At 40.9% G+C, this 18459-nt stretch overlaps 1 protein-coding gene across 3 annotated transcripts in view; it reads left to right on the top strand.

Moving 5' to 3' along the window:
• The window catches only part of LOC146649245 (inactive tyrosine-protein kinase transmembrane receptor ROR1-like), a 146001-nt gene that overhangs the window by 39604 nt on the left and 87938 nt on the right, over positions 1-18459 (top strand). The window contains exon 1 of one of the 3 annotated variants that reach the window (XM_085385730.1): positions 3750-3831. The exons of the other annotated variants lie outside the window; for them this stretch is intronic. Within the exon in view, the coding sequence (XP_085241856.1) occupies positions 3813-3831 (19 nt within the window). The 5' untranslated portion in view covers positions 3750-3812. Of the gene's footprint in view, positions 1-3749; positions 3832-18459 lie in introns of those variants that run through there. 3 annotated transcript variants of the gene reach the window in all.

Here is an 18459-nt window from a genome sequence, read left to right on the forward strand (position 1 = left end):
AACAGGATGGCTTAAAAATTGGGTCCTAAACAAATGTCAAATTGCTTAGAACAAATACAAATAAGCTGAAGACAGTCGCATGTATATCAAGCGGTTGACAGCACTTGTGGGTTTGTGGGATTGGTGAAAAGACTATAAAGTGAATATGTAAGTGTTTGTGTGTGTGTGTGTGTGTGTGTGTGTGTGTGTGTGTGTGTGTGTGTGTGTGTGTGTGAGAGAGAGAGAGAGAGAGAGAGAGAGAGAGCCCAGGCCTGCATGCTGACTTGCATCATGTGTGACCCACATTCCTCTATGGTTGGCTCATTCACACTCTCGGCCATTTAGCAGAGCTAGGCTCGGTGCAGATGCAATACTTCAGCACTTTATGATTAACACAAGTCAGACTGACATCTGAGGAGCTGTATATTAAAACGCCAATATATGTGTCAGTGCTTATAGGCAACTTTTCATAGCCATTGGGTTCTGGGTGAAGCTTGAATCTAAATGCTTTTCTTTGCCAAATTCATCAGAAACTATCAATGCAGTGTCAATGCAGCACAGTATCGCAATATTTCACTCTCAGACAGATTGTAAATAACTGCTGTCTAATTTATCAGTGCAGACAGATTGCCAAAATGTTGCCATCAATGTGAATGATTCTTTGTTAATCAGCACAATTGGATTGGTTATATTCATGTATAATGTTAAATCTCATTTTGCAGCAAAACAATAACTGAAGTGAGGTAACTTTATCTTTTGGATAAAAACATATTTGACAATGTTGCTTTTATCACGTTTACTTTTACTGAAATACTCAATAATCTCAATCTCAATAATATCGCATCCTGATAATATCATATTGTGGGTTGTTTGAGCTCTTAGACGTCTTATAGCATGTCAAACATTTTTATGAAACAGGAAGTTGGATGGCGAGTTTCAAAACTGACTGAAATTCAGTAACATTCGGGATGTGCTCTATTTTACTTTGACATTTTTTACTTTTACTTTCTTTTCTGTTGTGTTCAGACCTCAGTGGTTCAGACAGAGAGGCCCTGCCAGGTCACGGGCCAGTGGTGCTCAGGGACTAATGAGCTTTTCAGTCACCCCTGCCAGAGACAGTACGGCAGTCAATTAGAGTTCTCAACGAGCCAACCTGAGCTGCTGCTGCTGGCGCATTAGAGAGCTTCATACATACACAGCTGCACACATGGAACATTCCACAAGCAGGTGGCAAAGAGAAAGACTGTGCGCTGAACACGCCATGCCTCGGTCAAGACCAGCTGGTGAAGGTTGGGGAGTTGCTGCGTGGGAGTATTGGGCCTCAGTGTTAAGTGGGAAGTGAGCGTACATGGTCACAGTATCTTGTCCCTCTAAGACCCTTCCTCTGCTGCTACGGTGTGCTTTAAGCTTTGCGTTCATGTCTCTCTGAAAGTTTGCCTGCACATGTCTTAGTAGCAGTTTTTAAACCCCACTGTGTGAATGTGTGACATGATGAAATAAGGACACCACCTGTGTCCTGTGTGAGCTTGCATGGGTAGGTTTTTTGTTGTCTTTAGGGGGCTCCAGTATTTTCATACTGCCCGTGTAATCCCAGACCCTACTTGTGGTTTGTCAGGGGGTAAAAATAACCAGTAGCAATACATCAGTTGGTAAGCTTCTGTTCAGGCTTAGCTTAGAATGCAATGAGTTGACTAATGTATTTTGACATTACAGTGAAACTGCAAGCAATAAAAAAAATGAGTGTGAGAGTGCAGAGTGGCAGTATCGCTGTGTTTTTCCTCTTATTTTCCACTTTGATTTAACACTGAATCTAAATCAGCATCAGGGCTGCCACGATTAGTCGACTAGTCACGACTACGTCGACTATCAGAATCGTCGACGACTGATTTAATAGTCGACGCCTCGTTTGAAGCTTTGTAAGATCACAAAAGACGCAGGAATAAGTAGTAGGATTTAAGAGTGTAATAACGGACTGAAACAGAAGATGGCAGCACTGCATGTACAAGGATGCCAGCTGCCGTTAAACCCCGAAGAAGAAGAAGCTGTGTCCCAGAATTCATAGCGCAGCCCAGCTCAGTTTCCAACAATGGCGGCAGCTAGTTAGGTTTAATATTACTCTTATTATTCTTTCTGGGTCACAAAATAAACGTTTAACATATTTTCAGGCGAGAATGTAGCTGTGTAAACCTCAAATATCTGCTCAGTTTATCAAGACACCACATATTTTCAAAAGCGCTCCGACGTTTTCGGAGACGTCTGTTACCCACTAGCTCGATAGCTAGCGGGGGGCAAGGCTAACTAGAGCCGTGAGAACACCGGACTCCCGGCAGATCGTTTTCAAACCCACCGCCGTCTTTCGCTACTCAGGTTAAACATGATATGTAAGTCACTTAGATAACTTAAAAATGTTATTGTTTGGCTTTTTTTTTAGTATTTTATTTGTTCCTGAGTAAATCGGTTTGGCTGAGATTAAAGTTATAGTTTTTACACAGCTGAATAAACGTCAAGCAGACAGCTGATTATCAGAAGTGTGAGATGCTGGAGAATTTACTCCGGTGTCCTGTTATATTTTAGATAGCAAGGAGTTTATTAAACTTCACCGAAACAATCTGCAAATGTCATTAAAATTTAATAAACTATCATCTTGTCTTTATTTTTAGTTAGCACAGACCTTAAACACTTAAAGCTGTAAGCTAATGATAGTTATATAAGAGCAGATGCTGCTGGTGCAATAAGCTGTACATTTTACGTCCAATGGATGATGATCTGATTAGTCGACTAATGCAAAAATAATCGGTGACTAGTCGACTATCAAAATAATCGTTTGTGGCAGCCCTAATCAGCATGTATCTATTGTAGTATAGTACAGCCATCGAGTGTTGTAGCCTTTTTCCGCTACTGGTATTTTTTAAAATTTATATAAAATTAGTTCATCTAAAGCTTTATGTTGTCACTTTTCAGTCATTTCAGGTGTGCCCAGAACTGCCTAAAGGAGCAACTAGTGCTATTTTTTAACGACCCCAAAATATGTGAAGAAAAGGCTTTAAATTTCAATCTGTCAATTTGATGGTGTGACCACCCTGTGTTTTAGGGTTTGTATAAGGGCTTACGATGCATTTCAACTCTACTGTTCAAAACTGTTTTCCTTTTTTTTTAACTGAACTTGGAGGTTTTCTTTTTGACTGTAAAAATGTCTTTACTGAAAGTACAGCTCCACACTTTTTTTTAATCTTTGAAACATGAGCCCCTAAAGGCGGAAATGTATATTAATGATGTGGGATCTCTTTATATTGGCTGCGTGGTGTAATGGAATGTAAAACAGAGATGAGCCAGCAAAGAAAGAAAAAATACAATGGCGAGCTGCTCAGGTGAATGATTTAACCATATACAGTAAATTGTTCTCGAAAAAGTACACCCGAGCCTTTTGCTGTTAGCCAAGAACTACCGATGACAGTCAGACAAGCTCGAGTCAGCCACTGTACCCCTCCTTTGGCATCTCTTTACCTGCTTATCTTGATATGATGTCAAATCACCATTCATCAACATAAAGTTGAGACAGCGCTTGGCTGAACACAGCCCACGCATCATCTGGAAGGCGGAGGGAATGGGATGGATTATAGGTAATCAGAGCAGGCCTCAAGACAGAGACCGAAGATGTGCAGGAAAGGAATGCAGGAGGGAGGGAGGGAGGGAGGGATGAAAGGGGGGAAAAGGGCTGTCAAGGATAATAGAGTAGCAGCATTTATCAGTCTGTGGATCTACATATGGGATGGAAGGACAGAGAACGATAGAGAGGGAGGACAGGACAGAGAGATGGATACGGGGAAAGAGGGATGGCATCTAATATGATGGGTGAGTGAGCATTGCAACACACAGGTCAGGGTTCAGCGCACTGAGCTGTTTCTCAGTTTTAACAAGCCAACGAAAACTTTGCTGCATCTCCCTGAGATTTATATATAAACGTGGTAGAAGTGTGAATACTCCAGCAGAGGATGCTTGCCATTATTCACCTGCGGATTATTTATTTATGTAATTAATCATCAAGTCCATAAAGCTTGGCCTTTTTACAGAAACATTTTTTCTGGGAGTGTTTTTACAAGTGAAAAAATGTTTAACTTCAGCAGTGAGTTAATCCTGAGCTAATGTTAGAACAACCAGAGCATCAGATTCTCACATTTGAAACCTAGAGGCTACAGATGCTCTGCTGTTTTGCTAGGACATTGAAATCATTCATCCATTTTCAGCTGAATTTGTCCACAAATTTTAATTTGATCAGCTAATCAAATGATATATGTTTTAAGCTGTAGACTAGTTGATTACACATAGAATCATTTATCTGGTGTGCTCTTTAAAAAAAAGTCAATCACAATTCCCAGAGGAACAATAGTAGTGTTTTCACATATGCTTGATAGTATTCTGTGCAGCTTACTTTGTAATTTGCAAAGAGAGAGAAAATTGGCGTCTAAACTGCTAAACTGCAATTTTTTTGCATTCAGTATTTATTGAAGTGACTTTTTTAAAGGAGAAAAAAAATCTGCATGGAAACGGTAAATCTAAATGGCTATAAAGGAAACACTAATATGGCTTCTGGCATCGCAAAACAGAAGTAATGAGTGTAGAAGAATACAGCTTTGGAGCAGAAGGATGAGATGATGATAGATTTGGTGGTTTGAGAAAAGCGAGACAGACGCACTGAGAGACGCTGCAGGAATGTGCGTGAATGAGTGGACGAGCGGAGAAGGGAGTGAGGGATGCTGAGAGTGTCAGGGGGTGTTTTCCCAGACCTCTCTGTGTCCCCTCTGCACGACCCCGTTTTATGGCTCTTTTACAGCCGTCCAGATTCTCTTCTCCAGGGCTCTGCTCACTTCGTCAACCCCATGCTCCAAGCCTCAAACAGGCTCAACTGGCCTCTAACACTGCCCCCCCCTCCACACACACACACACACACACACACACACACACACACACACACACACACACACACACACACACACACACACACACACACACACACAAAACCACTCACCCATCTTTCCTGATTTCCCACTAATTCACTCCAGATCAAATATGTGATCCTTTCCCCATTTCTTCATTATTTTAAGGAAGCATCTGCAACACTCTTTTTCACACAGTCATTTATCAGAACTCGGCCCATTAACAAAGAGCAGGTGTGTCCTACATTCTGTGAACGAATATGGATGGATTACTTAATTTATACTGTTGTAATTAAAGACATGTCATCGTTAACCTTTTGTGCACTCAAATTTTTGTCTTCATCCATTTTTCCGGACATTTTTGGCTCGCTGTGATACAGTGGTGCAAAGCAGCCGAGAGCATTTATCCAAGAACTGTACTTTATTATGAAATGTAAGGTAGCTGGGCTTGGACATTTGTGTTTGGGCTACAGCCTGTCCTTACTCTGACATGTTTGAGAGAGATCATCTTGCATAAATACAGCCATAGACTGTACATAAAAGATGACCATCGCGATGTCCATTGATTTGTGGACCGCCATTCTAAAATCTCACATTTTAAAATCTGCTGTCACAAGCAATCTGACTAAAAAACCAAGGATACATGAAGTTTAAACAGTAGCACAGTGTCAGTTACAAAGTAGCCTTGCCCTAAAGGATACTGTTTAAGACTACACAGGGCCATAATTTACCAAAAGAGCATCTCTTTTTGAAGTAAGAGATCAAATGAAGCTCTGTTCTTATAGGCTTATATGCAATCTGTATTTTTGTCTCTGTGATTTTCTTTTCATTCTTTTTGTTGCTCATACCAAGGCTGCTGGCTTGTAGCTGGCTTTCAGCTCTGTATAGCTTTAGCCGCTTTCTCTTTTGTTAGTTTTTTCAAACTGAGCATGTTAACCTGGGTGGGTGATTTTAAAGTCTCTGTTAGGTCTGTTGTTACAAATGTTTCCCCTGTGTGTTACTTTGGTCTTCTTCACTTATTCTGAGGAACTTGCTAACAGCCACAGTCACCCAACATTAGCATTAGGCTGTGAATATGCATGCAACTGCTTGCCTGCACTGGTGTTTTTGCATGTTACTCATGCATAAAATGGACCATCTTCACTTGCAAGCCTGACTAGCTGGTCTGGGTCAAGAAGAGTTGAATTGGCGAATTCCAGCCCCTGGTCAGTCGATCGATGTAGAAACAATAAATCTGACAAGGATTGATTTCCACATATTAGTATTTCTCCTTTTGATACTTCACTCATAGGGATATGCCTTTTAAAATACAGATATTTTGGGTGTGTTTTGAGGCTGTGCTTCGGTAACCAGTGTGAAGCATTTAGCTTTTTCCACCTTCCTTTTGAGTCTTTTCTGTGTTTTCCCACCTTACCTTTGCACTGGAAATAATTTATGACATTTCCTTTACTGAAAGCTCCTCATCTCACAGTTGAACCTGGATCTGGAACAGTTGATGAACATAGCTCTCAGAGTTTTCCTTTAAATGCCTTAAGATTCGTATATTGATAAATCTATGTGCTCAAAGCCTAATTTGATCCAGCACAGACCAATGGACCGTGCAGCCCACTACACGGTGCATGTGTATGTGGGCGTACATGTCAAAATCCACTTTTATTTATCCCTGCCATTTTTCAGACTGAACAGAGAATTCCCAGTGCGCCATTTTAAGTTATAGTCTGCTCGTTTTGGCCTCATGAAGTCTGCTATGGCCACCGATCCAGTCACACTCAGGGGAGGATTGCCAAAGAGCGGGAACCTAGCTATTGGCCGAATTGTACGCATTTCAATTCATGCAAAGTTTAAAACAAGGTCCAGGTACAGGCTGGTTTTTCTCCGGCAGTAACCTTTGAGCACTGTACAGTAGAATGGAAACAAAACTTTTCCTCACAAGCCCGTAAGTTCTCCCAAGTGACCTTCATTGTACAGTAACACCCGAAGCCAGACGCTGCTCTGCTCTCACATTTAATAAGGTGCAAAGTAGTAGGGAGAGGTTTCTGGAAAATAGTAAATTATGCTAACAAGGGGACTTCATCCTGTTATCCTGCCTTAAATCACTGTAGGCTGTGTAAATACACCCTTAGTCCTGCTCTGGGAGTGCAATTCCACCTCCACAAACAAAAAACTCTGGGAACAAACCAACAAATAAATACACCTCAGTGGGGAGATAATTCATCACAAACCAGGGAGGGGGGATCCTGTAGCTGAGCTACATGGTGTATAGGACTACATGTGGTTTAGAGCATTTCTTACATATTGGACATGTAAAGTAAGTACAGACACGCATCTATGTGCACTTAAACACATGCACGTGTGCAGCCTTTGCTCCAACACAGGATATAAGTATAATGTTACCAAACACGTTCAAGTTTTAATACTTGCAGGGGTGCCACATACATACATGCACGAACACACACACACAGCGAGTGAAGTACATTTAGGATGGTGGGAATAGTGCACATGGGAAGTAAATGAATCAGTAAACAGTGTTGGTCAAGTTACTTGAAAAAAGTAATCAGTAACTAATTACTGATTACTTCCCCCAAAAAGTAATCCCGTTACTTTACTGATTACTTATTTTCAAAAGTAATTAATTACTTAGTTACTTAGTTACTTTTTAAAAACATGATTTACAACCTGAAGAGGTTATAAAGCGATAGATCTTTCAGCCCAATTCTACTTTTTCTACATAATCCATCATGCAAAATGTAATCAAATGGAAAAGTCTCTTTTTAAAACTTGTATTAGTTTTAATCTTTTAACTTTATGCATCAAGCAAAAATTGAATTATATGCAACATTCTCTGACTGGAAGACATTTGTTTAATATTTAAACCTATTTTCTGCACATTCCAGCACATAAAATAAAATATTTTTTGTGTTTACACTCACTCTTTCAAATAGATGCAAGTAAAACACAGCAGAAAATAAATAAAATCAAAGACTAGCGGTCCTTTTGCTCTATTTTCACCTGTAAAGCAGGAGTGGGTAGGCGGAGGTTTACCCTGGTGAGGTGTGCCGCAGCGGTCAGTGGAACAATCCGCGAGTTTCTCTGTGAATTTCTCATTACGTCGTAGCGCACTCGGTGCTTGCTTGGAAGTTTAGGGGGGGGTTTTCGCTGTAAAAAGACGTTTTCTTCCCACGCACAACGGACATTAATGCTTTTGTCACTTTTTATGGAATCAAACTCAAAATAAGGTCAGTACTTCCACGCTTTAAACGCTGCACGCTCATACTCTCTCCCGCACTCGATATATGATCCACTGTTGATCTGCACACAGCTGTTGCCAAGACCATCGCACTTGCTTACGTCACTGTCATGAGACATTCTCGCAAAAAATCACGGTTTTAGTAACGCAGTAACGCAGCGTTCCTACGGGAAAGTAACGGTAATCTAATTACCGTTTTTGCAATAGTAATCCCTTACTTTACTCGTTACTTGAAAAAAGTAATCTGATTACAGTAACACGTTACAAGTAACGCGTTACTGCCCATCTCTGTCAGTAAATGGGAGAAGGGGTGATGTACAAGGATGGCAGTGTTCGGGGTTTAGGCCGACTTAATTTATCAGTTTTCAACAATTGTACTCTTTAGAAGTCTAAAGTAGGTTCATGGCCCTCCGTGTCCTGTCATGTTAATTATGTTACTTTCTGTATTTAGACCATGTCTCTTTCTGACACACTCAGACTCTAATCCTCTCTGTCTCATGCTCCCACCCTCTCTCATTCTTTATCTCATCCTTTTCTCTTGCTCAGTCTTCTCTAACCGGTGAACTGTCGCTGACCTCCACGCTCATGTCAGTGATTGATGTTGCTCTCCTGTACAGCTCCTCATCCCATTCAGAAAAAAAAATCCTGATCTTAATGGAGATGCAGTTTTCTCCACACCTGCTGAGAGATACATGAGGGAAAAGAATACCGCGAGTACACAGTTACCATTACGTATCATTATTTGTTCTATAGATGATTCCAAATCATTTTTGGATTCAGTTTGCCTGAATTTACATTTCCCAATCCTTCACTTGCCCTGGTCTTTGCCTATACTCTTTGTCTTTTCCTTGACCATTGTTGATGTTAAAGAATACCAGACCACCTGTTGGCTAGACTTCAAACATGGAGACAGAGGCTGCCAATAGGTAGACACGCATGCACACACTTAAAAACAAACATATGGTATGGAGACTTTTCCCATGATCCTGTTACCCGCGAACCTGAAGTCCAGCATCTGTCTCCACAGTCATTTATTCTTTCTTTTAATGTCCATGTATAAAAAGTGTATTTGTGTATGGATTAATAAAGGCTGTTGGTATGTCATTCATGCACATGCAATGACTGTATTAACGACTGGAGGTCTTCAATTAATAGGGTTTCTTTTCAATCGCTTACACACACACACACACACACACACACACACACACACACACACACACACACATATCGTAAAAAAGCAGGTGACAATAGTTAACTAGCAAAATTAATTAGTTTGCACGCCAATAGCATTCAATTGTTTTTTCAACTTAAGTGTAGGAGGAGTTGGAAAAATGGAAATTTCCCAAGCATCCACAGGTACCTGTCACCTGCTAAAACACTCTGGCCCTGAGAAGATCTGGAGCTTTCACATGAGGGACGAGATGCCCCAGGGCCTGAAAAACAGAATTCTTTCACATTTTGTCTCGATGACCCCGGCTAACCTGCTCTAAGCACTCCCTCCAGCAAGCCAGTTGCATCTTTCACCCACCAAGACTGCATGTCACAGTCAGCAAAGAATCTATGAATAAGGACTGCCTGTGTGTGTGTGTGTGTGTGTGTGTGTGTGTGTGTGTGTGTGTGTGTGTGTGTGTGTGTGTGTGTGTGTGTGTGTGTGTGTGTGTGTGTGAATGGGGACTTTTTGTTTTGTGGGATTGACGTATCCCGAGGGAGAGGACAGAGATAGACAAAATAGACTTTGGCACTACTTGATAAATTGTGGGAAACGGAAAGATCAAGGGAATGACAAAATTAAACTCTTGGTTCTTGTGCCAGGGTTAGGGGAAGTTACTTCTAACTTACTTACTAATTAATTGGTAAAAGTTTAGTGTCAAGTGAAACTAATTACATAAATATACCCTTTTTCCTAATTGCGTCACCACATTGCACTTCAGCGTGCTGCTTTCCACATTTGTGCAAACTTTTGGGAAGAAAAGCAGGTGGATGGAAACACTTTCACTGTTGTGTTATTGTTAGAAGACAAGAGACCATTCAGAATAAATAGTGATATAATAAACTGGATACTGATGAGCACTTGGAATCCGAACTGGTCTCACCATTTCGTCTGTCAAAGGTTGAAAAGGTGTAGTTATAACTGTCTCGAAGATTCATTGGAATATAATAGCCTTGTCCGTCCTGCCACGACGTCCTCAGATGTCCAAAATTCACTTAATAAGCTGATGGTCGCAAGTGATTTAAACTATTTGTGCAGCTGCACAACTTGAAGGTGACCCAGAAGGTTTTACAGGAAGAGCAAATGGCTTTTACAGCGTAATGGAAAGACAGCAAGAAGGCGAACAAGGACATTTTTGCTCTCAGAGGTGGATACGTGGCTTGCCAAATTATGAACGTGCACGCACGCAGAGTATCGACATGCAGTAGGCACACAGTGACATATGGACCCTACTGACAGTGTGGAATTGTGTGCGTACAGCCACGTAACCTCCACCGCCATCCCTCACTCCTTCCATCTTTCAGCATCTGTCACCGCCAGAGGATTATACAGAGGGATGCCTTACACTGCTGTTGCAAAAAAGGAAAAGAAAAAAAGTCGCCTGGAAAAGCTTTATTTTAAGCAAAAGCCCCACAATTTATCTCCCTTCGTCTTTCACCTCATTTTTTGCTGCTTCATTCTTTCCTGTTTGGTTTTCTCTCTGTTATTGTAGGTCTTTACCTTACAATATAAAGCGCTTTGAGGCTGTGATTTGGCACTATACAAAAAAAAAATTAAAATTGAGTTGACTTTTTCTGTTTCTCCACACGTTTCCCTGTCCCCGCTACCTATAATACTCCATAGGTAGTGGAGAATTATTAAATTTAAATGGTTTACTTGCACTGTGTTGGTATTACCAATGTGTGTGTTTTAGTGATAATATTGAGGCTTTTTTTTGGGCCAGTTCTACTTTTTAAATGTTTGTATTTTAGGCCAGTAAGCCCATCATGCAGGCTGCACTCAGTACATTGCAACTAAATTAGTTAATAAAGAGACAACATGCAACGTGCCAATCGATGACCTGTTTGTTCATTGACTTTCTCTCTCTCTCTAAGATCTCTGACATGTGTTCCTCTCCCGGGGTGCCTGCATAGCTTCTAGTTTCTCATGTTTGGTTTTTAGTGCTGCGACGTTGTCTTCACCTCCCACTCACTGAACTCGGCCTATTTAAAAACCTTAAGGGAAGATTTATATATCGCTCGTGTAATCTGTAAAAATGGTCTCGGAGCAGTAAATCAAAGGTTCTCCTGTGCGTTAGTAAGAAATCATATCCGACCCCGAGGTGCCATTTCACAGGCGGAACAGACAAGTCTCTGCGTATATCCCTCTCTGGCTTTCACACACAGCTTTCTCGTACGTGTTCCTCACAAATTTCACTTTTCCCTATTGCTCGTGTAATTGTTCATCTATAAAATGCGCACACTAGCCAATATACGTGAAATTTGTCAGCCTTTCTGTGTTTAATATTTGTAAGTGTGGCACCTTTAGAGTTGATGTAGCATTTGGACAAAAAGCAAAGTACGGCACTTCTCATTCTAGACATCTCACCTCAACACACACACAGGAATGCAAGGCAGAGAAGAAGAGCTCTATGTGTGTGATTGAAGTTGTCCTGCTGCTCTGGGCTGTGATATGAGGGGCAGATAACAGCCCTGCTAGATGAAAGCTTTGAAATGTCTTTATCTCCTGTGCTTGTACTTAGTCTACAAGTCTTTGTTCCTATTTTCCTCTCCAGCAGTGTGCTGAAAATTTTTGTCGTGACTCTCATGTGAATAAATGGCATGGTGTTATGTCTTTTCTGTCATGCTTTGACCTCTCGATGATAGCACTTTAGTGATTTTTTTTTTGGTTATTGCTAGTCAGTGTTGCAGTTATGGCATTATATAAGCTTTCCATTTAAGACTGACAATCAAACATAAAGAAGCAGTAAGTAAGAGGTTTCACCATCTACTATAAAGTAGCTTAAGCACAAGTACAAGTACAAGTTTGCTCTCCACAAGGTCTTTAAAGGAAACGTTTGACCTCTGCTTTAAAGCCCTGACCTGGACTAAAGCAGCCGGACATGTGAGAGAAGTTCTGTCACGGCTGGTGGTCCTGCACTTATATGGAAGCTCCCCCATTAATGTTTAGAAACCTACTAAAACCCTTTCAACCGACTTCATTCACAACTTGACTGACTCTTCTCTCATCTTCATTCAGCCCCCTGGCTGCATGCTCTCTTGCTTTTCCTCACCACCAAACATGTTGGCCTGAGAGAGGGAGAGAGAGATCCGGTGACGATTATCCTTTAATTAATTGGACACAGTTTCTTCATTCAAGTTCTCAGAGGGCTTGTTTTTCTGCCTCCTTGCAACCAGATGCTTGCTGAGCAGAGCCAGCTGCACAGAAAAGAACTCATTTCCTCATCTGCTTTGTCCAGCCAAATGATGCTGTAAGTGGCCCGTGCTTGAACTTGTTACACGCTTCAATAGATCCTAACGTTCAGTCTGTATTCTTTTAAGAACTTTAGGATGACCCAACCTAGTAATGTAATTGTGATGATACAGTATTTTGGCACGAATCAGGGCTTGTCTTTCTGATTCTGATTAAATAAAGGTCTGCTGAATGGATTTGCGACACGGGTACAGTGCTGTAGGTCTTGATAGCCAAATAATGAAGTATGTTTTTAGTGTGACTCAGTGTAGTTCAGTTTTCATATGTTATAAGTAATAATTATACAATAATATAAAACAATAACTAGTGAATTGTGGCACTGACCATACACTCTCATGCCACATTTGTGCACAAACCCACTGACAGTAGCTTGCTCAGCATGCTGAGATGAAAGGCCTGACCTCTGTGGCTGTGTTCAAACCTCTGCTTATCTGCTTCCTTATAATCCCTCTAGACGTACCTCGGAGGTAATCAGGCTCTAAAGTCTTGGACTGGTTGAGGTAAGGAAGCAAAAGCTGGAGAGTAAGCATGTGTGTTAATCTTCGTAGCCATCTTTGCTCACAATGAACCTTAAGATAAAGCGTTGTCTCGCCACATCTGTCCTAGGGAAATGCTTTAATGACCCTCTACAGGAGTAGGGAGGATCGGGAGTATGGATAGAAGTGTTGACCTTTTTTCTATAACTTAAAAATGAAAGATAGTATTCAGAAAAGCTTGTGTCTTAAACATTTACACTGAGAAAAAGAGAAGTCTGGAAGGAAAATGTAAGAGAGCAACTGTGTAGCTGTTTCATGCCCCTAAGAAAGAGAAATTATGTTTTTAGGATTCCCACTCGGTTCTTGTTAACTGAGCACAGGGATTTCTTCAAATATACCACAAACATTCACATTCACTTGGACTCAAGGATGAACTGGTTAGATTTTGAGGGGTCAAAAATCTTGTTTTGTGCCACAAATAAAAAATTCCCAGGCAAAATTTCACAGATAGGATGGCAATCTGTATTGATGGTGTGGTATATCCATAAGGTCAAAGGTAAACTTGATTGTTACATGTTCACATTCTTCAGAAACATTTTCTGATGGTTTGGTCTGGATGCTGACCACCTTGAAAGTATTAGTATTTGTATCTTCTTTACAGCAGCATTTAGTTTTGAACCTTCACTTTATAGAAAATAACTCTAAATACCAATTTTATTGAGTTCCTTCAAAGTCTCACATTTCATATGTTTATGAACAGAAACAAATACTCCAACCTGACTGCCCAGTATACAGCCACAGGTTGCTAGTTCTAGATTAATTTACCAAGGACAAACAAATTGCTGTCTACTTCCTCTTTCTTTACCTCCATTCTTTTTATTATATTGACCTATCACACACTCCCTCACATCGGCCCCGTTTCTCTACATGTGAAAATTTTGCTTTCCAAACTCCAGACAGATGTTTCACCTAAACTGAGATTTGCTATGCGCTCCGTTGTGCTTCCACTACAATATCATTCATTCTTGCTTCAGTTGGATGGAGAAGGCAAATGGAAGAAAAGGATGAGAGGGAGAGGCAGGCCACCCTGTCTCTCTAGCCAAAGCAAATAACGTGGTTCAGGTGTGCTTAGATTTGGCCCTTGAACCATGTTGCATGATAACCTCAGTCCTCCGTTTGGTTTTTGAGTTGTAGCTTAGATCCATCAACATCCTTTCCAGCAAGAATGTAAAGCTGCTGCTCCTTTTCTTCTCTCGGTAATGTACATTCTTCCTTGACGTAAGTAAAAGATATGCCACGGGCTTTTAGTTATGTATGTTTTGATGTAGGAGTTGCAGTTTTTTTGATGTGTGATTCTTGGATCAAAGAAACATCTCTACTCATTTTGAAGAGTTTTTGGTGAAAGGATTACATGAATATTCATCCAAAATAATAGATCCTTGCTGTCAGGACTTGGAGAAGAGAAGTGGATGAGCATAATGCATGCTCTCCAAACTTGTTATGCTGTAAAAGGAGTGTTTGGGAGCCAAGAGAAGTCCTGAAACAGGACTGAAACTAACACATATGTGCAGTAAATGTTCACAGACACAACTCCTCTTCATGCCACAAACATCAGTATTCAGCCTAACAGGCTGATATCATTATTGTTTTCCACAGATGAAAGGACCTGTGGTTTCTGTACTCATTCTCTTCTTGCTTGACCTTTAATATTATTGTGCATTATCAGTCAAAAGAGTAAGACAGTAATGTAGTGTGTAGGGAACCAAATAGCTCTTTGGGAATAAGCACCTTCAAACACCACCCGCTCTGTCCTTGCCCATCTGTCCGAGGTTGACCTATTAGGAGTGACCTTTCGACTGCCTGGATGCACGGATGCAGTCGGCTGTTTTATTAGAAGGTATCAATGTCAGAATCTCATGCAAACAGCCTCACAAGCAGCTATCAAATGTCCACTTTGATGAAGACTTTGGACCCGGTTATGTGCTTTCTCCTTCAGTCTGCTCCAGCTTGCCTTTGTTATGAAGATGAAGGGCCGTTAGCATTCTGCATTCAATAGGCCCCTTTGTCTTGCATGAATGTGTGCATTAGTGTGTTTTATAGAATGAAACATTGTCATTTGCACAGTATGCTTGTGACCCAGGAAATAGAAAATCACTTTGGTGGCTGTCTTAAGGATAATGCATAATGCAAGGATATGTGTGATTCAGCAGTGTAAATAAGAGCGGGTGGCAGTTCTTTCACTGTTCAAAGTGTGGTTAGGTTTTGTGTTTGTAGTTAGTGTTGGTAGATTATATATTTGTTAAACTAGAGCACATATAAGAGTGTGGGTAAAGTAATTGTACGTCACTGAGAGTTTGCCTGTAACCAATCATTTATTATCCGTAAGGTTCCAGTTGGCTCACAGATGGAGGCCACAGTGAGACGCTTCTCAGTCCTAACTTGCCACATATGGATGCTTATATGGGACACCATGGCATTACCTTTAAACCTGCCTTGTACTGCTAAGTGTCATTTTTCAACGTGCATCAATTATATTATATTCTGAGCTATACTGTGATATTTTCCCAAACCTAACCAGTCATTAACCTTACTAGCAACCTCTAAATGTTGGCTTTATCACCATAAAAAAATTTATCAGTGTAAAAAGATATCTTGTGCATGTAGTCCATCTCACAGAAGGAAAGCATGTAAAAGCATACAAGGCATAAACAGAGTTTGTACAATTCTAATGAGCTTGAAAGTCAATATTTGATACAGCCACATTTATTCGTCAACAAAACCTGAACTCTGAACTTTGTTTCACTCTTTGTCAAGATGATCCCACACTGCCTCAGTAATGTTGAGGTTCAGGCTCCGAGGAGGCCATGGTGTTTTTTTCTAACCAGGTATGCTTTTACTGGATTGGGAGTGTGTTAAGGGCCATTGCAAAGCTCTCACCCCAACCGGTCGCAGCAGATGGCCCCGCCCCTCCCTGAGCCTGGTTCTGCCGGAGGTTTCTTCCTGTTAAAAGGGAGTTTTTCCTTCCCACTGTCGCCAAAGTGCTTGCTCATAGGGGGTCATATGATTGTTGGGGTTTTTCTCTGTATCTATGAAGCGCCTTGAGGCGACTTTTGTTGTGATTTGGCGCTATATAAATAAAATTGAATTGAATTGAATTGAATTGAATAATAAAGATGGTACAATACTACAGATAATTCAACTAAATTTTCAATTCAATTCAATTTTATTTATATAGCGCCAAATCACAACAGCAGTCACCTCAAGGTGCCTTATAATGTAAGCTAGACCCTACAATAAAACATACAGAGAAAAGGATGAGAGAAAGAAGATAAAACTGCACCAATCAAATGATCCATTATTAGCAAGTACTTGGTGACAGTGTGAAGGAAGAAACTTCAGGGAGATGAAGCCATCTGCGTGACCTGAGATTACCTGATCTCAGTACGTGCCATCTGGAAAGAACAAAATGATCCAGATACAATCGTCTTATAACCTGCCGTTTAGACAGAGTCTGCTAGTCTGAAATCACTGTGACTGGGGTTGGTTAGTGGTTTAGCTTTACTGTCTGTTTTTGTGGGCTCCCGTCTTTGTCACAACATAACAGACTGTTACTAGTGGAAAAGAAATAATTAGTAACACCAAGTGTAATGACTGTAATAAATATCTGTCTGGACCCCAATAAGGGTAGTATTGGCATAGATATGGTGGTGTTGGCAGTTGCAGTTATGTAGAAGTATCTAAATGGTTCCTCCATCTGTGTTTAATATAAACTGGAGACACACCAGTAACAGACAATGAAGAAGAGGCTAAAGAACAGATTGTTCGGACGGGGTGAGTGGACAGACTGGGGTTCTTGGAATCTGATGATCCATTAGGTGGACCATCAGCTTAATGCAATTAGTTAAGATGACATCACAAAAACTGCATTCAGCAACATCAGTCTCCAGTCGTGCCGTCACCAGCCTGTGTGTGTGCTGGTAAAGAAGGCCCATTGTTTTGTTTCATTATGAATTACCCCTCCACCTCCCAGATGTGAAACACCATCTTGTTTTTGTACATTCTTCTTGTGTCTAGAAGAAACAGAAACCCCAGATCGACAATTAATAACAAGCTTGCATTGCCAAGAAAAAGATGGAAGGGGTGGGGGGGGGGGGGGGATAAACAGACAGATAATGCAAGGGGTGTGCGATTCATCTTATATTTGCACCTTGTATGTGCGCTCAGGGCGGCAGCAGGCAGAGTGAAAATGACAGAGGCTTTATTTGAAGGCAGCTGAATGCTTGAGCTATTAGTCGAGTGAAGGCCGTAAAAGAAGGAATTTTTTGCGCTGTGCAGTTGGATCCCAGCCTGGGAAGTTTTCATCAGGCTGGGAGGTGTAATGACAATGACGGGGTTCCCCCCAAGGGAAAACAGAGAGGAGGAGTGATGGGGAAGATGTGAAGAGGAGCAGAATAATGGCTCCGTGTGTAGAGAGAGGTTGGACATAGTTAAGCAACAGCCTGTCAGATTTGGTTTGAGTTTATGCAAAAGAAGAATAGTTTATGGGATGAGAGAAGAGGATCATCTAAACTTTCTTACAACAGGATGCCAAAAAAACAAAACAAAACAACAAGTAAAAAAAAAAAAGACCCACTAAGACAGTTTTAGATGGGAAGGAATCAGGTGATACTTCCTTTGCAACACTTACCAAAGTAGCAGCAGGAAGTGGTAAGAGGAAGCAGCAGGATGGCAGTAACAGTTTCACTGGCCCCTGGCTCAGAGGCTCACTGACCAAACAAAGGATGCTAGAAGTATCTAGATATTGCTGGATGAACTCTTTTCTTTGTATTTGCTTTTTTATTGGTTGTCTTTGGTTTTATCATACGCAAATCAAATAAAAAAGCTCAGTTTTCACAAGCTGACCAACATTTTTGGTGCCTTGTGTCATACCCGTTGCATCTCCCCGTACTACTCTCAGGAGGTTCAGAGCACAAGCAACACGGGGAGGTAATGGAGAGCCAAAGTTATCTTGTGTAGAAGAGATAATTATCTTGTAAATCATGCCTGACCTGCCTGAATACATTGTTAAGAAAAACTGTATTTTGGATGTTGGACTGGAGCCTGGTGAAAGCGCAATGCTGCCAACTCCATAAAACATCACTTTGAACCTGTTTTAATGGTTATTACCGATGGTAGATGCACACTGATCCGGGCCAAAAGTTGTTTGCAAAAAGAAACTAAGATGATAAATATAAATTTATGCAAAAACAACCCCAAAAACATACAGCAATATGCAGTGTATACTCCTAGAATAGCAGACGGAGGGTAGAACTTAGCCAAATTAGCCACATGCCAACCAGAACAACTGCCTGCGGGAGGAGT

Source organism: Rhamphochromis longiceps, linkage group LG17 (assembly GCF_057381845.1).
Source record: "Rhamphochromis longiceps isolate RC_006_pf linkage group LG17, R_longiceps_female_GT1.1, whole genome shotgun sequence".
Taxonomy (NCBI): domain Eukaryota; kingdom Metazoa; phylum Chordata; class Actinopteri; order Cichliformes; family Cichlidae; genus Rhamphochromis; species Rhamphochromis longiceps.